This window comes from Branchiostoma lanceolatum, chromosome 4 (genome assembly GCF_035083965.1).
Source record: "Branchiostoma lanceolatum isolate klBraLanc5 chromosome 4, klBraLanc5.hap2, whole genome shotgun sequence".
In the NCBI taxonomy this organism is placed as follows: domain Eukaryota; kingdom Metazoa; phylum Chordata; class Leptocardii; order Amphioxiformes; family Branchiostomatidae; genus Branchiostoma; species Branchiostoma lanceolatum.
In genome coordinates this window covers 302,022-323,703 of record NC_089725.1, presented here as the reverse complement: position 1 = coordinate 323,703, position 21,682 = coordinate 302,022, and the positions used below count along the sequence as shown (strand labels likewise).

The 21,682-nt window shown below is 42.3% G+C and overlaps 1 protein-coding gene across 4 annotated transcripts; it reads right to left on the bottom strand.

The window, feature by feature from the left end:
- Positions 1-345: 345 nt before the first annotated feature.
- LOC136432157 (dipeptidyl peptidase 3-like) lies at positions 346-21,635 on the bottom strand. Of its 4 annotated transcripts, XM_066423171.1 has the most exons (17): positions 21,405-21,631; positions 20,903-21,061; positions 19,832-19,921; positions 19,079-19,216; positions 18,144-18,218; positions 12,456-12,534; positions 11,801-11,934; positions 10,869-10,999; positions 10,001-10,254; positions 8,879-9,015; positions 7,726-7,860; positions 6,511-6,627; positions 4,903-4,981; positions 4,538-4,587; positions 3,201-3,380; positions 1,030-1,192; positions 346-937 (listed from the first exon to the last, which is right to left on the bottom strand). In XM_066423171.1, the coding sequence occupies exons 1-17, from the start codon at positions 21,522-21,524 to the stop codon at positions 798-800; spliced, it is 2,181 nt and encodes a 726-aa protein (XP_066279268.1). In that variant the 5' UTR covers positions 21,525-21,631; the 3' UTR covers positions 346-797. The 4 variants fall into 4 exon arrangements, with proteins under 4 accessions (XP_066279268.1, XP_066279267.1, XP_066279270.1 ...); XM_066423170.1 differs by lacking the exon at positions 4,538-4,587 and having other exon boundaries at positions 4,853-4,981; positions 21,405-21,630; XM_066423173.1 differs by lacking the exons at positions 346-937; positions 1,030-1,192; positions 3,201-3,380 and adding an exon at positions 4,118-4,240 and having other exon boundaries at positions 21,405-21,635.
- Positions 21,636-21,682: the final 47 nt, after the last annotated feature.

Below are 21,682 nucleotides of genomic sequence, written 5' to 3'. Positions count from 1 at the left end.
GAAGCGTTGATTTCAACTTTTGTTCTGGTCACATTCATCGCAAGATGTTTAGTCAGAGAACTATCAGTGTCAGAACCAACTCAGTCTACATGGACCACGTCACAAAACAGCTAACTTTTGTGTGAGGTGTCGTTAATTTTTCGTGTGCTATTGATTCCCTCTTGTACATTGACATGTTCAAGAAATCTCCAAGCTGCTGTAAGATATAGAGTATTTTCTAAAGGGTCGCGTCGTTCAAAAATACATGTACCATTATGATTAAATAAAAGTGCATAGAATACTGAGAATGAACTAAACCCTGGGCATAACATCTGACTGAATATGAGAAAAGAATGAGTCACCATATTAATCAATGCTGGTGTTGAACACCATGTCCTGATTAGTTTTATTTCAAAGAACCAAACACATTCAATGCCTGGGCCCTTGTACATAACCTTACACCTCGGTTCTTAACAACAGTTCCAAACTGTGCACAGAAGTCTCCGGATTTTAGAAAACAGACTTTAAAAAAAATTCCACCATCAACAAACATGCCAAATGAGCTTTGAATTATATGTTAATTCCTGCACGTAAAAATAAACTTTAAGTATAATCCGAGTAAGGTTGTAGAAATGAAAGAAGTTGCCATGATTATACACTGGTGAAGATGAAAAGTTTGTTTTCGCAGACAACTTTGAATCCTTTTATTGGAAGCTTCCAGCACTGATACATGAAAGAAAAATACGAGACATGTGAACTCTCCACATTTCTGCCACAGTGCAACATCTACACCTAACTTGAAGTTTTCGGACTGGAATTTAGCTGAAGTAGGGCCTGTCTTTCTCCCACAGTTCTGCCACAATCTTCTCCACTCCTGCCTCCTTCGGGAAACGGTCTGCAAATGACTGGATCAGGCCGGCTGTGGTGGCCTCATACTCCTGCATATCTACCTTGTTGTCTGCAGGAACAACAAAAGTCAATCATACCTGCATGGCACAAAGTCATGTAGTATAAAAAGTTGATTTCAGTAACATTTTGAGGTGAAGCTACCTTTGACAGTTGTGTTGACTTGGACGAACATCTTCCTGGGTTGTTTGCGAGCCAGGACGACGTCCCTGAGAGTCAGCCACTTGTGGCTCCCCTCTTCACTCACTAGGGAGTACTTGTCATACATGGCCTTAGCTGAAGGGTAGTCCGCAGTGGACTTGTACACCTGAAATATAGGAAATTATGTCTACTTGGGCTGGATAACATTCAATACGGGTGTTCCGGACCAGACTTATTTTGTAGGGTACCCCATCCATGGGACTCTACAATCATGTACTTGTATCCCACCGGCTTTCATCTGATTGTTCAAAGTTTAACGCATTTCCCATTTAAATTAAACGTTTTTTTTTTTTTTGTGGGTATGACATTAAAAGAATACATCACGGTGATTTTCACAGTGATGCGGAAAACGCAGTGTTGCATTATCTATGTAACCACACGAATTGTCCACTTGTGTAGCTACCATTATGATAGTGTTAATAGCCCGTAGGCTCATATTTCATACACTCAGTAAGAACACCAAGAATTTTCTCTTGAATGTTAATTGTTCATGGGGTGACATACATTTTTCACATTACTAGACAGTAGCCTTGGTCTTGGATGCCCTACATGTACTCATACAATGTGAAGTGCCCCCTAGTGACAGCTTTTAGTATAGCACCACAATTAGTACATTAGTACATGTACAGTCAACTATACTACATGTATTAGCCGGGTAACTCTTCAATCTAATTCAACCGGCTATGCTGGGCTTAATCTGAACGGGGTCTTAGGAAATGTAAACCACAACTGTTAAAAATGTAATCAATGTTAAACAATTATGTTAATCTTTATTTCTTGAGTTCCAGGAAGACAAAATGTTTCCTTGATCTTTATTCTTGGGAGAAAAATGCAATCTTTTTTAATATTTTTTTTTGTGGCAAACAAAGCAGTGTCATATATTTCCCCTGACTTACTTTTATTTTCAATTAGCATCAGCTTTTTGTACACTTACAGTGCATGAGCACTCTACCTAAACTCAGGTTCAGGTCCAGATTCAAATGGTTTAGAACAAATAAGTAGAAAATAAGCAAGAAATTTGGCAATACTGAACCTGGTTTTTGACATTTAGTTTTTTTTGGACTTGGACCTAAACATTTTGACAAGTCCAGTTCAGGTCCGGTGAGTTTACTATATTAATCAGCAGTACTCACAGGCACAGTGATGGCAATATTTGTTCAACTAATGTGCAATCAAATCTGTTAATTGTGACCGCTCAATGGACTTGAAGGGAAGGGTTACTGAGTGGACTAGTGGCACCATAAACAAGATTTGTACGGCCTGGGTTAGAAAAAAATCCAAAGGAAACACTAAAATGTCTGTTTTACAGTGGTGGTCCTCAATACACCAAAAATAATTACTCAAGCAACTGGATAAAGTTTTGAAACAGTCAGACGTTTCAGACAGCATCCACTGTCTTTCGTCAGTGACTAACGATAGGACCGAGAACACCAGTTTTTATACCAAAACTCTGAATAGGTATGTTAATGAGGTTAAGACAATTTAGGATGTCTTGAAGTAGTCTTTAAAAGAAGATTAATTCAAGACGAAGTTTTGTGCCAATAGTTCAATTAGCTACTGTTGATTTTAGTACAGTAACTAACTGTTGTCCGTCCGGGGGTGGGGGGTGGTGGTCAGCACATTATCCCAAGTGCCTGAAAGTCCTCAGTACAGTTTGCCTGTAGACATACATGTACATGCACATTACATGACATTCTGTATCAAAAAGGATTACTCATATTATAAAGCCACACTGACTTGATTATATGGATGACATTCGCCGGCACATCTATTTTTGTCTTTTTTCCCACCAAACAGTTTGCAGCCATACTCTGTTATTGCACACAATATATGAGCAAATGTATGGCGTTTATTGCAAGAACAAAAAAATGGATGATAGGTATAAATGAGTGAAGTTGTCAGAAATTAAAGATGTGGAAGAACAAAAAATCAAGAACGTATTGTTTGGTATACCTCTTTTTGTGTGTTAAAAGTTTGTGACCACCTATAGATTTCATAATAAAGGCAAAGTTCTTCATTTTTTTCCGCAATTCACTCGCATTAGTTTTGGGTTGGCCAGGGGAATTGTCATCGATATAATTCAATCAGCCTGGCCAAACAAGTAGGAACCGTACCTGAAGTTTGCGCAGAAAGGCACCGATGGCTGGCTTCCCGACCGTGAGGATCTTACTCCGGTCCATGGTGATCATGATATCAGGCTTCCCATCCTGCCCCTGGGTCTGTGTGACCGTCACAAAGTCTTCTCTGGCCTCCAGCAGGACTTGGAGGATCACGAACCTCGCCCACATGTGAGCCTGGGAGGGAACAATTCAACTTTAACCTCGCCCACATGTGAGCCTGGCAGGGAACAATTCAACTTTAACCTCGCCCACATGTGAGCCTGGGAGGGAACAATTCAACTTTAACCTCGCCCACATGTGAGCCTGGGAGGGAACAATTCAACTTTAACCTCGCCCACATGTGAGCCTGGGAGGGAACAAGTCAACTTTAACCTCGCCCACATGTGAGCCTGGCAGGGAACAAGTCAACTTTAACCTCGCCCACATGTGAGCCTGGCAGGGAACAAGTCAACTTTAACCTCGCCCACATGTGAGCCTGGGAGGGAACAAGTCAACTTTAACCTCGCCCACATGTGAGCCTGGCAGGGAACAAGTCAACTTTAACCTCGCCCACATGTGAGCCTGGCAGGGAACAAGTCAACTTTAACCTCGCCCACATGTGAGCCTGGCAGGGAACAATTCAACTTTAACCTCGCCCACATGTGAGCCTGGCAGGGAACAATTCAACTTTAACCTCGCCCACATGTGAGCCTGGGAGGGAACAATTCAACTTTAACCTCGCCCACATGTGAGCCTGGGAGGGAACAATTCAACTTTAACCTCGCCCACATGTGAGCCTGGGAGGGAACAAGTCAACTTTAACCTCGCCCACATGTGAGCCTGGCAGGGAACAAGTCAACTTTAACCTCGCCCACATGTGAGCCTGGCAGGGAACAAGTCAACTTTAACCTCGCCCACATGTGAGCCTGGGAGGGAACAAGTCAACTTTAACCTCGCCCACATGTGAGCCTGGCAGGGAACAAGTCAACTTTAACCTCGCCCACATGTGAGCCTGGCAGGGAACAAGTCAACTTTAACCTCGCCCACATGTGAGCCTGGCAGGGAACAATTAAACTTCCAACAACATCCATGGCTAGAAATTATTTTAGGGAACAGGTGCACTGGTGTACCTAACCTAGAAATTTAGGTGCACAGAATGAATTTTGGATGTACAACATAAAATGAAGTACAGAATGTCAGCAAAACACACAAACCCTTCTGCTTCTGTAGTTCTATAACTGACTTCAAAATTTTAAACAAGCCTACATTAAACAAAGGTTATATCGCTTTTTTTTAGTATTCTGTAACTAACTAACTAACTAACCAACTTACTAACTAACTAACTAACTAACCTGTCTCCATGCTGCAGTCTGAGGTGTGTAGAACTCCAGTGCCACCACACCTGCACGCACCATGTTAACTAACTAACTAACTAACTAACCTGTCTCCATGCTGCAGTCTGAGGTGTGTAGAACTCCAGTGCCACCACACCTGCACGCACCATGTTAACTAACTAACTAACTAACTAACTAACTAACTAACTAACCAACTTACTAACTAACTAACTAACTAACCTGTCTCCATGCTGCAGTCTGAGGTGTGTAGAACTCCAGTGCCACCACACCTGCACGCACCATGTTAACTAACTAACTAACTAACTAACTAACCTGTCTCCATGCTACAGTCTGAGGTGTGTAGAACTCCAGTGCCACCACACCTGCGCGCACCATGTTCAGCCAGTTGATGTACATGATGTCCTCTGCCTCTTGGCCTTCATGGCCAAAAATCTTAAGAACCTGAGACAACAAGACAACAAGAGGTCAAAGATCTCAGACGCTTGGATAAGTCTCAAGACTGACACGTTCCTCAAGGTTGAAAGCATGACTGTCATGCTTTCAAGGTAGCATAACCATTTCCCCACGACCCCCCTTGGTCAATAGTAGTACGGGTATGAAGTATGTAGTGCATTCCAGAACTTGACAACACCGTTGAGATTCGTCTGTGCACATTAGCAGGCAGAAACTGGTAAAATTGTAGAGGAACGTGTCAGTCTTTAGACTGTATGAGCGAGATTACGATGTTTGTTTTGGCCTTCATAAATTTGCGCCGGGATACTGCTGTGCCTCGGCTGCAGTATGATGACCTCGGCTAGGGGTCACATAAAAGTGGCTTTTAAAAGAGAATGAGCAGGCAAACTTTAGCTCATTTTCACAAATCTTGCAGATTGTACCCTGAAGTCAAACATATTCAATTCTTGTAATTTCCTTCTGCATCCAGCTATAAATTTTGAGGCGTCAAACCTTCTCACTTTGGGGTCCTTAACCATGTAAATCCCCATAGGCAAAATACTGTGTTCTGCTACCTTAAGTTGCAAACACAGAAACACACAGCCACCAGTACCTGTGGGTTAGGGCTGAGGTAGAGCCCACACATACCTGTGGGTTAGGGCTGAGGTAGAGCCCACACATACCTGTGGGTTAGGGCTGAGGTAGAGCCCACACATACCTGTGGGTTAGGGCTGAGGTAGAGCCCACACATACCTGTGGGTTAGGGCTCAGGTAGATGCCACACATACCTGTGGGTTAGGGCTGAGGTAGATGCCACACATACCTGTGGGTTAGGGCTGAGGTAGATGCCACACATACCTGTGGGTTAGGGCTGAGGTAGATGCCACACATACCTGTGGGTTAGGGCTGAGGTAGAGCCCACACATACCTGTGGGTTAGGGTTGAGGTAGATGCCCACACATACCTGTGGGTTAGGGCTGAGGTAGATGCCACACATACCTGTGGGTTAGGGCTGAGGTAGATGCCACACATACCTGTGGGTTAGGGCTGAGGTAGAGCCCACACATACCTGTGGGTTAGGGCTGAGGTAGATGCCACACATACCTGTGGGTTAGGGCTGAGGTAGAGCCCACACATACCTGTGGGTTAGGGCTGAGGTAGATGCCACACATACAATGTACCTGTGGGTTAGGGCTGAGGTAGAGCCCACACATACCTGTGGGTTAGGGCTGAGGTAGATGCCACACATACCTGTGGGTTAGGGCTGAGGTAGATGCCACACATACCTGTGGGTTAGGGCTGAGGTAGAGCCCACACATACCTGTGGGTTAGGGCTGAGGTAGAGCCCACACATACCTGTGGGTTAGGGCTGAGGTAGATGCCACACATACAATGTACCTGTGGGTTAGGGCTGAGGTAGAGCCCACACATACCTGTGGGTTAGGGCTGAGGTAGATGCCACACATACCTGTGGGTTAGGGCTGAGGTAGATGCCACACATACCTGTGGGTTAGGGCTGAGGTAGATGCCACACATACCTGTGGGTTAGGGCTGAGGTAGATGCCCACACATTCCGCACGGCACTCTTCATACGAGGAGGAGATGACAGGAAACTTGGAGTCCCAGGTCTCCCCGGCCTGGTACCAGCTGGAGATCTGTCAGGAAACGTTCTGGTTTAGTGACAAAAACGTATGATGGCCTAGTTCACTCAGTTTCACAGGAATGTTGCTATATAAGCTCAACTGATACCAGCCTCATACACAGTTGAGCTCCTGGTTCCAATCACTACGCTAATTGGGAGACCCCGGTTCATTCCTGAGAATGGCATCTCGGTTGCCGGGGCTGCACCCGTCTTTCAGAAGAGACAAAAAATGGGAGTCAAGGAGGTGCCTCAAGCAGATTAAAGCAGAAGGAATAGCTAACTCTACCTTTAAAAACATACCCTGCTACTGAAACAGCAAGGACACTTGCTGCTCTATGGGCAAGAAATGAACAAACCACTGTTCGACTACCCTACTCATTCTAAGTGCTAAGTAGAATTTTTAAGTCTTTTGTATGGCCAGGGTTTGAAATAATGACATTTATGATAAACAGAAGTAACTTTACTCATAAAACACCAAAAATAATATTGGAGGGTAATGTCCTTGGTGCTGATCTATGAGTGAATGTGATTCTGTTCCCTGACAGGAGTTACTGAATCTTCCTATTATCAAAATACTAGTATGTCAAATGATCAGGAAGTTTTACTGGCTAAAATGCTTTTCATGGTCATTTTGAGGAGCATTTCAAATGGCGTCACTTTATTTGGTGGACATTTTGTGGCTGCGTTGACATCCTGATGTCATGTAATTTTATCTGTCAACTGTTACAGCTCTGAAAGAAAATTATCTAATTCTGTTGTTAGGCCACAGTCACCGATCTAATTTCTTGGTTAACGGATTTTTATCTTCAAATTTTTAGAAAAAAAAAAATCCTGAAAACAGAAGGCTGGCCCAGCCTTCTGTTTTCCTGAATTTTTTTTTCTAAATTTTTTTTATTTTGGAAAATAAAAATCCGTTAACCAAGAAATTAGATTGGTGTGGCCTTAGGGTGAATATGGTGAATTTAGAGAGATCTACTGAAATGCAGCAACCGTAATCCCTGGGGTATTGAGAAGGTATTGAATTTGTGTAACCTTCTCTCTTCTGGCTAACCCCATAAATAGATTATTTTGCAGTTTGTATTGCCCAAAAGTGCTTGTCACAAAGCTGTACCTTTTCCCCAGTCTCGGTGTGTTTGACGTTCTCTGTGTCAAAGTTGAACGTTCCGTCAGCTTCCTTCTTGAACAGCTTGCCGCTCCCGTGTCCCAACAGCTCATGCAGACCAACCTGCACCTCGAATGATGGCACCTGCACAAAGTTGGTCATTATCTAAGTGTGTTTAATTTGTTTCAAACAAACAACACTATCTTTATACCAAAAATCAGGACAATCCATGAACTTCTTCTTTCATGGTCAGCCCCTGCAGTTCCAGGAAAGCTCCTAGGGAGCACACTATACCACTAAGAGCTATCGGCCTCCTAAAACTCAATACCCTTGCGGCCTTGCATGTTCAAAACCTTGGGATACGGACACTGGTTTTGCTGCAGTACCATAGAAATCCACAAGTAGCCCACCAATCAACCTTTCCTTTGTTTCGCTGACACCTATATAATGGATCCATGCATATAGCTTCTGGATTTATGTTGTCTATGAACAAACACATTCCCTAGGGAATGCAAACTAGAAGGAATCTTTAGGAAGTCTTTCTTTGGCAGTCCAGTCTGGGGAGTGTGCCTCTGGAGTAGATCTCTTATGTAAGTTATATAAAGTAGATCTTTATGAGTAACTGTAATACAAATACAAAACGGAAGTTCTGTCGCAGCACCAAGGAAAGAAACCAGGAGGCCCAAAATGGGTATTGAGTCTATTGACCTTTGTCTTACCAAGACCTATCCACATACCAAATATCATCACAATTCATCCAGACCTTCTTAACTTCTTCTGACCACAAAATTGGGGAAACCCCTGATAGACGGCAGGGCTGGAAATACTGGGTGAATGTCCACTTTTGTACACCCGAATATTTGTGTAGGGTAACCTACCCTAAAAAACAGGTCTAGGTATTTTTGACATTTAGTGTAAAAGAGATTGTTTGAAATTTTGAAGTTACATGTAGCTATAGAATTCTAAGACTCCAGTTCTGAATAGGGCAGTAAGGTTAAACTTTGCAATTTTGTTTTGCTGACATTCTATTTACTTTTCTGTGCACCTAGATTTTTAGGTTAGATTGTCATGTTTTTCCAAAATTAGATTTGGAGCCCTGTACAGACACACCTACATGTACATGTACACGCTCAAAACAATTTTGATTATGCACAAATCTGACCTTGTATTTCATGAAGATCTCCCTGTCCTTGGGGCCGAGGAAGGTGACCTTGTCGGGGGAATCCGAGGCGTACTGCGCGTTCAGCACGTTTCCCAGCGACACGTTCTTAAATCCCTCGCTCTGACGGATGTCGTCGTCTGATCATGCGATAAAACACAAGCACGGCTTAAAAATCATGCTCATGACTTTCACTTTTAAATTAACAGTACTTCATCTTGTGGTCTTAGGATTAAGTGGGAGAGAAGCTGGGGTATCTCACTGAACAGCGCCAAATTGAGCTAGGAAATTAGAATACGTGACCTCTACAAACAAAAAATGGTCGCGCCCGGATTGTCACCTTCTCAGTTTTGGTTCCAAATCAGGCTAGGTACAAGATAACTTTATTGGAAATCACAGTGATGTCCAATTAAAAACCACTGTACCATGATTAAGACTCATCAAAAAGAGATCTGCAGCGGTTGTTCCATTTTGCGCTTATCGCACCATTTTGCCAATTTTTCTTAAGTTTCCAAAATATTTCCAATATAGAAAATAAAAAGGCATCACGTTGAGAACTCCTCTCACAATTTGGTGCAGTCCAGTGAGATAGCTACTTATACAGTGGAATTTTGCGAGTTCACGCTAGATATACAGTTCAAAAATAAAAGTCCTCACAGTTTGGTATGTTGATTCAGAAATAAAAGTCCTCACAGTTTGGTACGTTGATTCAGAAATAAAAGTCCTCACAGTTTGGTACGTTGATTAAAAAATAAAAGTCCTCACAGTTTGGTACGTTGATTCAGAAATAAAAGTCCTCACAGTTTGGTACGTTGATTCAAAAATAAAAGTCCTCACAGTTTGGTACGTTGATTCAGAAATAAAAGTCCTCACAGTTTGGTACGTTGATTCAGAAATAAAAGTCCTCACAGTTTGGTACGTTGATTCAAAAATAAAAGTCCTCACAGTTTGGTACGTTGATTCAGAAATAAAAGTCCTCACAGTTTGGTACGTTGATTCAAAAATAAAAGTCCTCACAGTTTGGTACGTTGATTCAGAAATAAAAGTCCTCACAGTTTGGTACGTTGATTCAAAAATAAAAGTCCTCACAGTTTGGTACGTTGATTCAGAAATAAAAGTCCTCACAGTTTGGTATGTTGATTCCCGCGGGGATCCCGCTCCCTCCAAACGTCAGGATGTCTAAGGAGGTGAAGTCAGGTCGGAGGAACCTGTCCTTCTCGTACTCAGCGGGCCAGGGGAGCAGGGGGAGGAGGTCCTCCGCCGCACCCACCAGCGACGCAAACTTGGCGCTCATCTGCTTATTCACCATGGCAACGAACCCTTCGAACTCCCCGCGCACGCCGAACGGGTCGCGGTAACTCTCGATGAACCCGATGTAGCTGGAAACATGCATCAATGGTCAGGGCAATCAATGACAATGAAGATAGAAGAGAATGGAAATAAAGAAATGAAAATAAATTAATGAAATCAATAGAAATATAGGAGAAAATACTGAAAGCAAAATGCAAGTAAATGTCATTGAATGAATGAAAACCGTCAATCAAAACGAATGAATCACAATGAATGAAATCAGTGAAAATAAATAAAGGAATGAAAGTAAATAAAGATGAAGTACTGAAGTGAAAAAATGGTTTATTGTAAAAGCATTTTGAAGCCGTAATAAATAATTGGCTCAATTACATACTACTAACAACAACATGGCTTTAGATAATTTTAATGATTCTTGCATAAGATTCTGGTCTTTTTGTGGGACTCTAGAAAAGTTTCCCATGACGTTTCAATGGGGCCAGCAGGTTTTGCAATAGTTGTGCAATGGCAGAAGGACGTAGTTACAATGTAATCTGCATAACTTTCCACACCAGTCTGTTACGCAGTGTTGTGAGGAACAACTTGAAAATTTGGATGTGTATTTCATGGCCTGTACTGTAGCTGCCTGGAAAATAGATTTACATGCAAAAATCTTGAACCAAACCAAAGAAGATAATTATCTCACCTCTCCACTATTGGTCCCTTGTCCTGGATCCAGTGGCGCGACCCGTCCTTGTGAGCGTCGATTGAGCCAATGGTGAAGCTCCTTGCATATTCTGTTAGCATTTTCTCCTCACTGGGGTTAGCTGCATTGCTCTGAAAACGAATATGAAATCGGATTAATTTTCCTACTATTTTGTATTTAGCTAACATTATCCTAACATACTGGATCTAGATTTAAACGAATAAATTTTCAAGTTTCTACAGATAACCAAATTGTCCATACCCCTTGCGACTTGTCATTGAATTTGTTATCTGTAAACTCAAAGTTGTGCTGTTCTTCAACTATTGGTTTATGTTGGAAACACCAATTAATAAAATTACACAACAATATTTGTGAGAGGGTTATGCTATTCTTGTTGTACAATAGATGGTATGTTCAGTTTTATCCATATACTTTCATTTAAATTCAAAGTCACCGTTATGCCATTGATATCAAACCTTGATTATTTGTTCTTAACTTACAACTGACAACTAAATGAATTAAAATGGGTCCAAATTACATTTAAATTCCAGAGAAAAATACCAAAAATATCACATTTACATAGGTATTCATAATTTTGCAACAGAATGGCATGTTCAAAATTATCCATAACCTTTCTCGTCTAAATTCAAAGTCAAAGTTATGATATCAAACCATAATAATTTGTTCTTAATTTACAACTAACAACTACATGTAAATGAACTAAAATGGGTCCAAATAAATTTAACTTTTGAGAAAAATACTTTTGTTACAGTACAATACACTCTTTGAAATTATGTCTAGAAGACATCTAAATAAAGCTCGTACTATCACTAAGTCTTGTAACATTTGTTTCCATGTTAGACATGTCAGTGTTACATAAATTTCACACCATTCTTCCTGGAGTCCGCATGTATTTTAGACATGTATTTTACCTTGGCCAGTTTAAGGTTATGCACCACTTTCTCCATGAGCGGTGCATAGTCTCCCCTCTTGACTGTGAAGTTAGCGCCATCTATCTGACCCGAGGGGAACTGCACGTCATCCTTCATGCCCTCCACTGGAGAATCTGGGGGTGAGACAGGAGGTTTTCAAGTTCAAGCCACGCTAAAAACAATGATTGCTGAGAACTATCATATTACTTGTACTTTCATTCCAGGTTCTGTTTCACCCTTGACAGGACTAGGGGAAAAATGGTGCTTACGGTTTGGGTCCTGAAAAAAATAAGGTCGGTAGGTAGGGATTCTGTTTTTTGATTATTCTGTTTTAGATTTCGGCCAAAGTGTTCCATCCAACAAATTTAGTTGCGTATACTGAAATGTATTAGGCACTGGCATTTCTAACAAATAAGTACAATTTGTTTACTACACATTCTTACATCAACTGTTGAAAGCCCTCATCTGTTAATAGAGTGTGAAATTCAGGGAGTCTGTTTTCAATTTTATCACTCCGATGTCAGATTCAAAATTTCATGTCCCTTGCCAGCGACCAACCATAACCAGAAAAACATTTTTTTCCAAGGCCTTACCAACGTTTCATCTTTTCTTTTTTGAACGATTCTAAAGCAAAAAAATGCCACTTAATTCATACCTGATGTGGCTGAGGATGCCAGTCGTACTTCATATCCTTCTTTGGTCTTGAACAACCTGGTGTTGTATGGGCTGATTTTCTGGGAAGGAAAAAAGAGTAAAATATGCAATAATGGATTCACCATCATCGGTCGGCTGTGGCTCAGGTGACTGTCGTAGTTTCTTCCACTTCCTTTTGTTGCCGGCAAGGTTAAAGATCTGTTTATGATGGGAGTTGGTCGTAAGCCAACCCACAGCACGAAATCGAATATTTAAGCAAACTTTCCGACTGACGGAAACAAGAATTAAAGGTCGGGAAATATTTCAGCAGAGTTTACGGGGCCGTTAATGTCGCTGAAAGTAAGATTTGAGCTTTCCGCAACCTTTCCGCGTTCGTTAACATGAATTAAATGCATGCTATATCTTTCCATGGACTTTAAGCATCCTTATATACATCGTATAGATGAAACATTATGGTACATCAGTAACCAATATATTCTCCAAGCAGATATATTCTCTCCTGGGGACTAATAGTGCCTCAATTTTTAGATTCTTGGAGAAAAGCTGGTATACCCGAAACGGTCTTCGATCTTTAAGATACACCCATTTGCAGTAAACACCGATCCCGCTTAAGTCATTTCTCATAAGTTTCTTTTTTAAACAACGCACCATGCATGTGCATGCACATTGTACGTCTACTTTGTAGCAAAATTAGACATACAGTCCATACCTATCTTCGAGTTGATCTTCTTTTATCCGTGTTTATGCTACAGCTTACAAAAAACAGCAGTTATATTCTAAGGTATCTCCCCCCTTTTATGTTTAGGTAGAGAAAAGCTGCCGGAAAGCGGGCGTTTTCCCTCGCAGTTATTTCTACCTTTCCGACATCCTTCCGTTACCTTTAGGCTCGGTTTACATAGAAGGGGGGAGACCTCCCCCCTTTTATGTTTAGGTAGAGAAAAGCTGCCGGAAAGCGGGCGTTTTCCCTCGCAGTTATTTTTACCATTCCGACATCCTTCCCTTACCTTTAGGCTCGGTTTACATAGAAGGGGGGAGACCTCCCCCCTTTTATGTTTAGGTAGAGAAAAGCTGCCGGAAAGCGGGCGTTTTCCCTCGCAGTTATTTTTACCTTTCCGACATCCTTCCGTTACCTTTAGGCTCGGTTTACATAGAAGGGGGGAGACCTCCCCCCTTTTATGTTTAGGTAGAGAAAAGCTGCCGGAAAGCGGGCGTTTTCCCTCGCAGTTATTTTTACCTTTCCAATATCCTTCCGTTACATATAGGTTCGGTTTGCATAGAAGGGGGGGAGACCTCCCCCCTTTTATGTTTAGGTAGAGAAAAGCTGTCGGAAAGCGGGCGTTCTCCCTCGCAGTTATTTCTACCTTTCCGGTATCCTTCGGTTACCTTTAGGCTCGGTTTACATAGAAGGGGGGAGACCTCCCCCTTTTATGTTTAGGTAGAGAAAAGCTGCCGGAAAGCGGGCGTTTTCCCTCGCAGTTATTTCTACCTTTCCAACATCCTTCCGTTACATATAGGTTCGGTTTGCATAGAAGGGGGCAGACCTCCTCCTTTTATGTTTAGGTAGAGAAAAGCTGTCGAAAAGCCTGCGTTTTCCCTCGCAGTTATTTCTACCTTTCCGATATCCTTCCGTTACATATAGGTTATGTTTGCATAGAAGGGGGGAGACCTCCCCCCTTTTATTTTTAGGTAGAGAACAGCTGTCGGAAAGCGGGCGTTTTCCCTCGCAGTTATTTCTACCTTTCCGATATCCTTCCGTTACCTTTAGGCTCGGTTTACATAGAAGGGGGGAGACCTCCCCCCTTTTATGTTTAGGTAGAGAAAAGCTGCCGGAAAGCGGGCGTTTTCCCTCGCAGTTATTTCTATCTTTCCGATATCCTTCCGTTGCATATAGGTTTTGTTTACATAACCCACTCTTATGTTTATTCCTAGCAGTTATTTCTACCAAGGAGGTTAAAATCCTATTTTAACCTCCTTGTTTCTACCTTTCCGACATCCTTCCCTTACCTTTAGGCGCGGTTTACTTAGAAGGGGGGAGACCTCCCCCCTTTTATGTTTAGGTAGAGAAAAGCTGTCGGAAAGCGGGCGTTTTCCCTCGCAGTTATTTCTATCTTTTCGTTACACATAGGCTCAGTTTACACAACCCACACTTATGTTTAGGTAGAGAAAAGCTGTCTGAAAGCGAGCGTTTATCCTCGCCGTTATTTTTACCTTTCCGTTAACCTTCTGTTACCTTTAGGCTGGGTTGACGGTGCTCTCAGTTTTAGAAAACAACGCGGAACATTGAGCTAACAACTCCCCCGGATTGAAAATCTATAGGTCGGCGGGCATACTGTCTTTGGCCGCCGCACAAATTGGCTCAGTCCGCGGATCGAGACCGCGCCGCCGGCACGTTTTGGCAGCTTTGTGTATTTGTTCCTTTTTTTGTATCAAAAATCATCAAATAACGCGTGTTCTCACGCAGTTTTCCTTTTTATAATCTACAAGTAACTTCTAGAAAGATCGCCGCTAACAGTATTTTCTATTGTCGCTCGGGTCAGTTGTTGTGTTCGGGGCGAAAGCGAAACGCAAGGACGTCTGCTTTTCAACTGCAAATTTATACAGTGTGAAGTCGTAAACAAGCTGGGGCGGTACGTTGAGATGGTAATGCAACATCTCCATATTTACTAGTGGAATGCCATGTGACAGGGCATTACCCAATCAGAGAAAAGGGTGGCTTTTTCAAATTAACCGTATATCCCAGAGACAGTTATTTTTTTACAGCGAAGACAGCTCATGAAGGAAGTTTGAACTCAGTCGTTTCAACCCACAAGTTATGGCCACAACGTTGTTCTTACCACCCGGAACCCCGACGGAAAAACGTAAAGCTGGGACAAGGACACCAGCCTGTACAACTTGGTGAAACCAAGGAGGTTTCATAGGATTATACTTCCTGGGTGAAACCAAGGAGGGTGGAGATGCTGAACGCGGGCACGCGATTCGGGACTTCGTTGTATCTCCAAATCCACCCGGTACCACTGGAGACAACGGTTAAACAACGGCGTGAGTTAGCCTCCAACCAGGCCCAATGGATTGCAAAGACCGTATCCAACTGGAAGAAGGAGCTTGTATGTATAGCAATCCAAGTACTTTCTCTGCCAGTTTGATACGGTCTTGATGCAACCTATAGATCTGCTTGGAGATTAGCGTGAGTGAAATCGGAACCTGTCTACCTGTCTTGATAGGAACTACCCCTGTCGTCTCGCCCAACACTGGGACCGGAATCGTGGACTTGGAAATGTCGCAAAATGGTGAAGGGAGAATCTACCGACAATGTGAGATTGATCCCTCGTTGACCGCGTCAAGTACAAGTTAGAATATGACGACCGATGACGTAACCGCAAGTACCTAGTAAGTGTTATTCAAACCAGAATGATTGTACTGTTACAATTCACTCTATTTGGCCAATTTCTACTATTTTCCTAGCGATCCGCGGGGCCTGGTAAAGGCTAATAAGACACGGGAGGGAAGAAAAGTTAGACGTAGGGTTAGTTAGTTTTAGAGGTTACGTTTTGGTGTCGATGTAATAGTTAGCTAGGGTTAAAACTTTGAAGCACATTGTAATAGTTAGTAGTTGGAGTAAGGAATAGCCTGAATAGTTTATTAATGATAAGGTGACATTGTTTAATGAAACTAGCTATCCATGTAAGAAATCATTTATTCCGTTTTGTATGTGTATATTCGTTAAGGTGGGGAGGGGTCTCGCTATAATGGCGTAACATGTTTTTGTGCAGTGTTATCATCTTTCAAATAAATTGTTCTAAACTTTTACCGGCCCTGTTGCCTTTCATATCCATATTTACCTGTATATGTAAGGGTTCGGAATGGTTAAGCCATCCGTAGCAAGTTAAGTAAAGGATCAAACTAGATACTGTATAATGAAAAGGAAACTTATTGTAGAGACTACGTTTTAGCACGTTAAGCTCGTGTTTTTAGCACGTTTAGCTCGTGTTTTTAGCACGTTAAGCTCATAAAAAGGCAACGGAAAACACTAGGAAAGGTATAGCTTTAGGTAGTCTTTCAGGCTGCGTGAACGGCACATAAACGTAAGGAGATCGTAACGGAAATAGATTATAAAGATGGACGAAAGATTACGGAAAGGTCTCAAGAAACTTACACTTTCCGTGTTGGATCTTCCGTAAAGGTACGGAAAGATTGTCCATAACGACGCCTAAACGCCTTGCAGATACCACGTTTGTAGCACGTTAAGGTCGTTAAAAGGTCACGGAAATACCGAGGAAAGGTATGATTTTAAGTTGCCTTTCAGGCTGCGTGAACGGCACATAAACGTAGAGAAAATCGTGACGAAAACGGATTATAAACATGGACGAAAGGTTACGGAAAGGTCTCAAGAAACTTACACTTTCCGTGTTGGATCTTCCGTAAAGGTACGGAAAGATTGTCCATAACGACGCCTAAACGCCTTGCAGATACCACGTTTGTAGCACGTTAAGGTCGTTAAAAGGTCACGGAAATACCGAGGAAAGGTATGATTTTAAGTTGCCTTTCAGGCTGCGTGAACGGCACATAAACGTAGAGAAAATCGTGACGAAAACGGATTATAAACATGGACGAAAGGTTACGGAAAGGTCTCAAGAAACGCATACTTTTCGTGTTGGATCTTCCGTAAACGTACGGAAAGATTGTCCATAACGACGCCTTTACGCGTCGAATAGTTACGTAAATACACGTGAATGAGTGCCAATACGTACATTAACGCACTTCCGGAAAGGACACCTTAAATGCAATCTTTAAGCAGACGTATAGGGGTCGTTAAGTTGCGGAAATAGTGAATAAACGTCACGTTTACGCTGCGTTTAAGCATGCTTAAATACTGGATTTCGTGCCGTGACCGTTACTCTGTTTGCAAGCCATCCTGTGAAGTGTGGTGACAATGTAGCCTCTACCAGGCTCTGCTGATCGCTGGGAAAACAGTAGAAATCGGCCAAATAGAGTGAAAAGTATGCCAAGGGTAGTCCGCTATGCAGGGAAGGTCAATAGGCGACCAACGGATAGGGCTGTTGGCTTAGATTAGTAGATTCTAATGGTTCTAGGTTTGAATCCCTAGGCCTCAAGCAGGTCCTGATGTAACATCCTTGGGAAAGGCACTTTACAACTATTTTCTCACTCTTGACTCAGATGGAAATGAGTACCTAGCTTCAGTTAAGGGTGTCCTCCCAGATGGGATGTACATGTATAGCTGGAGGTCTCGTGTTTGAGAAGAGCCACATTTCAGGCACATTAAAGAACCCATCACACTTATCAAAAAGAGAAGGGATTGAACCATAGTGTATGGATCAAACCTACCAGTCCAACTTTCTGCAGCTCATACTTATGTTTTATAAAATTAATGGTTACATGTATTCAATAATAGAATAACAAAAAACAAAACAAAAGGGGACTAAACTAATATCATAAGCTAACATTGAAGGTAATGAACTACAGGAAAGAACTATATTATTATGTGAATGGTGATAAGCATACAGTTGTATTAAGGTCTTAAAAAATACAGAAACATGACATTAGTCAAATAAAAAACAGGAAACTGCATGCAATATTTTTGTATCATACTATATATATATATAAACATCGCAGATCTTTCCAGCAAAAATATTGTTCTGTTAAAATTTCACTGACTATTTAACTTTCATACCTGTTCATCCAGAAACTTCTGTGCGATTTCAGCATCCTTCAGGCCACAGTTCTGGGAGAAGTAGGTAGTTATACCCTGGACGGAGCAAGAAACATTTTCATTCCTACATTTCTTCAGACCCATTTGGAACCTAGTAGCACATAGGGCAGCAAGTTTCCTTGCTGTTGCAGTAGCAGTGTATGTTTAACAGGGAGGGGGTGCTAGCTCTTTCCCTTTAACGTGCTTAATGCACCTCCTCAAACACGGGACCCCCATTTTACGTTCCTCCTTAAAGCCCCAGAAGAGATGTTCCAACAAAGGATTGAACCCAGGTCTCCCAGTTAGCAATTAATTAGAACCAGAAGCTCAACTGTGAGGCTGTAACTAGTTGAGCTAGAGAGCCACCCCCCTTTTTTCTTCTTAGATTTTGGCCAAAGTAATCAAACAAATTCAGTTTCACAATGTAAAACTGAAATGCATCAGGACAAAGACATTTTTTTCAACATCATAGTGTAATTATACAGATAAACATTGTACAAGCACAAGTATATCAATCAACTGAACAAAGAGGTACAGCTTCTGTTTAATAACTGCGTGAGAAATACAGGAAGTCTATTGTGAATTTCACCACATAGATGTCGGATCAAAGTTCCTATGTCTCTTGCCAGCGATCCACACCAAAAAGGGCTAGGATTAGGAAGGCAGGTTTTTGCTAGGGTTGGTCAGGTAACCGGATAATTTTTTTCTAGGCCTAATACAATTAATAGTGACGCAATATTTGCCGTGTTGTGATTTTACGGTGGAGGTCACCACAAAAAATGCGAAAATAAAACCACCACGAACTTTTCCAGATTTACAGCATGGTAAGATTGATGTTCAGCACCAAGGACAGGGACTAATACAGAGACCAACAACAACAAATGAAGGAAATAAAAGAGGAACAACAAAAAACAAACCTTGTCTCCCAGCCCAAGCTGTTTCTCCCTGTTTGTAAGCGAGTACAGGGGTCCTGACACGGCCGTCCACAGCTTTTCAGTGCCTGCTGGATCGGCCGTGTAGGCTGCACTGGACCAGACTGCGGCCTTAAACTTCTCCTGTACAGGTTAGAGAAATGTTTAACATGCAAGCTGCATGAATATTATCCGTGAAATCAAAATAAAATCATGGTTCCATCAAAAACTAGTCATTCTTGTTCACGGAAAGTATACACTTACACACTGTAGACATACTGTACCTAAACCTTTCTATGTATATGTATGTACATTGTATGTACATTTTGAACAGACATTGTGGACTCAAAGAAACGCTCTAGTCTATCGCTAGCCTAAGTGCTCACAAATAAAGTACATACATCCCTTCAGACTTTTAGCTTGGATTTATAGAAAGCACATCCAAAATTTGGAGGGGGGATGATCAGAACCAGAGCTTCCTAAAAGGGTTTTATGGATTAACACGTACCTGGTTGATTTGCATGTCAATCAATTTACATGCTGTCCCTGTATCTGGTATGAGGAAAAAACAACAGTGGAAGTGTGTGTGGTGGTGAGGCCCCGGGATCTAATTACCAGGGAAACAGGGCGTCCTCTGGTGTCCCATGCAAAAGGAGCGTGTCTAAGTTCTTAGTTTTTTTAGTGTATGGTGTCCAGCTAGCGCCCTGCTAGCTAATAGCCTGCAGCCCTGTCTAGATGGCTAGACTGTACTTGACCTACCACTGGCAGCCCGGGGATGAACTTGGTGTCCCCAAAGGACTTGTAGTTGCCCATGTTGGAGTAGAAGCCAGCAGCATACACCATCAAGGCCTGCAGATCACAAGCAAATTACTGGTAAAATTACAAAAAAATGCAAAGTTTCTTCCGACAGAAGGGATCACAATAAAACTTCTAACAGCATTGGAATTGGTTGCTTCAGTGTCAATAATTCCATATCTACACCTTTTGTCTGCATTTGGGATAAACGATTAAGAAAAATTTCATTATCAAATAGCCAGGCTGTGTAGACCAAGGACCAATCACAATCCTCCATTCCTAAATGATTATACAACCAGCCACACCTTGATCGAGCATGTTAAAGAACCCACTGCACTTATTCAAACGTGTAGGGGTCCTTCCCGGTGTGATCGGTTCAAAACCTACAGTCCAATGGCTGCAACTGGAGAAAATACTGCCGAATTGAGGTCACTACTAGGTGCTGTATACAGGCTGACATTACAGACTCTTGCGATTTAGCTCCGCCAATTGTAGACTCCTCGCAGTTCAGCCCCTGGCTGTGAAGAGAGAGTAGTCGGCCCCTTGGTTACCCTTTCCAACAGTACCCCACTTGTTATGATCGTGCATTCATGGATCGAGCACCAGAGCAGACTGAGCTGACAAATTTCCCTGCCAACACAAATTTGATATTGGCAGGAAAATCTCACCATCCACAAACGTGACAAAGTGATTTGCTGTTTGTCACACAAAAGCGTACTCGTTACAAATTAAATGGCGTATGATTTTAAAGGACGGTCAGAGAAGCTTTCCAATGATATGAACGGTCCATCATCAAAAGAACTGTAGTGAGACATGTGATATGGGGAAATTTTGGTCCTTTCTTCTGGCGGTTACGCAGTCCTGGTGCACAACCGTACCCATCAATTCATGATCATATTGAAGGGGGAGCCTTTGTATAGGATAATAAATATGCTTTTGAATGATATATAAAACAAATGAAATTGATAAAGTAACACCAGAGGTATGATTGACTGAAGTAAAGTAACTGTCTGAATTGTTAGACAGCTGTATCACCTGAAACTCCTCCTCAGAGGGTCCATCAGGTGCAGCTGTAGCGGCCTGCTCCAGCTGTTTGGGAGACTGCGCCTGGAACAGCTTCTGCAGCAGCACAAAGATCCCAGGCGACTCCGGAGACGTCTGGAGCAAAACTATCAGTCCCCCGTACCAGGATGCCTGTGTGAGAGGAGCAGTCAGAATCCCTGTCAATCATGGGTGATGGCTGGCCAATCGTAGCACAGCCTCACAAGCAATTTATCACATGCAGGCTCCTTATTGGACAATTGATTCAACAAGATATTAAAACCAGAAGTTCATCATAGCATAAATAAAGGGGTAAATAAAAAGAGACTAGATTCTATACGTCCAGGGTCCAAACAGCCATAGTGGACTGAAGGACAGAATTTAAAGAAAACAAAGAAGAACGAAATGAAATGAAAATGAAATGAAAATGAAATGAAAATGAAATGAAAATGAAATGAAAATGAAATGGGTGGGAGGGGGGCGGATCCACACGTGCCTGGGACAGGTAGTGCGCGTACAGCTTCTCTCGGTCGGTCAGCAGGCCGAACGCCGCCTTACAGTCCAGCAGCGCCACGGGGGAGTCCGTGGGCAGGACGTACTGGGACTGGTCAGACATGACTGGTCACCGGTCAGCTCTGGTCAGGGGAAAACTGAACTCGGGCGAAGGTAAAAATGCACAAAGGTAGAATGCGGAAGTAAAGTGTAGCTGGCTGTCCACAGTGACCAAAACAGTGCCTGCTCTTTTTACCTCACCTGAAAATCTATTGATTGCTA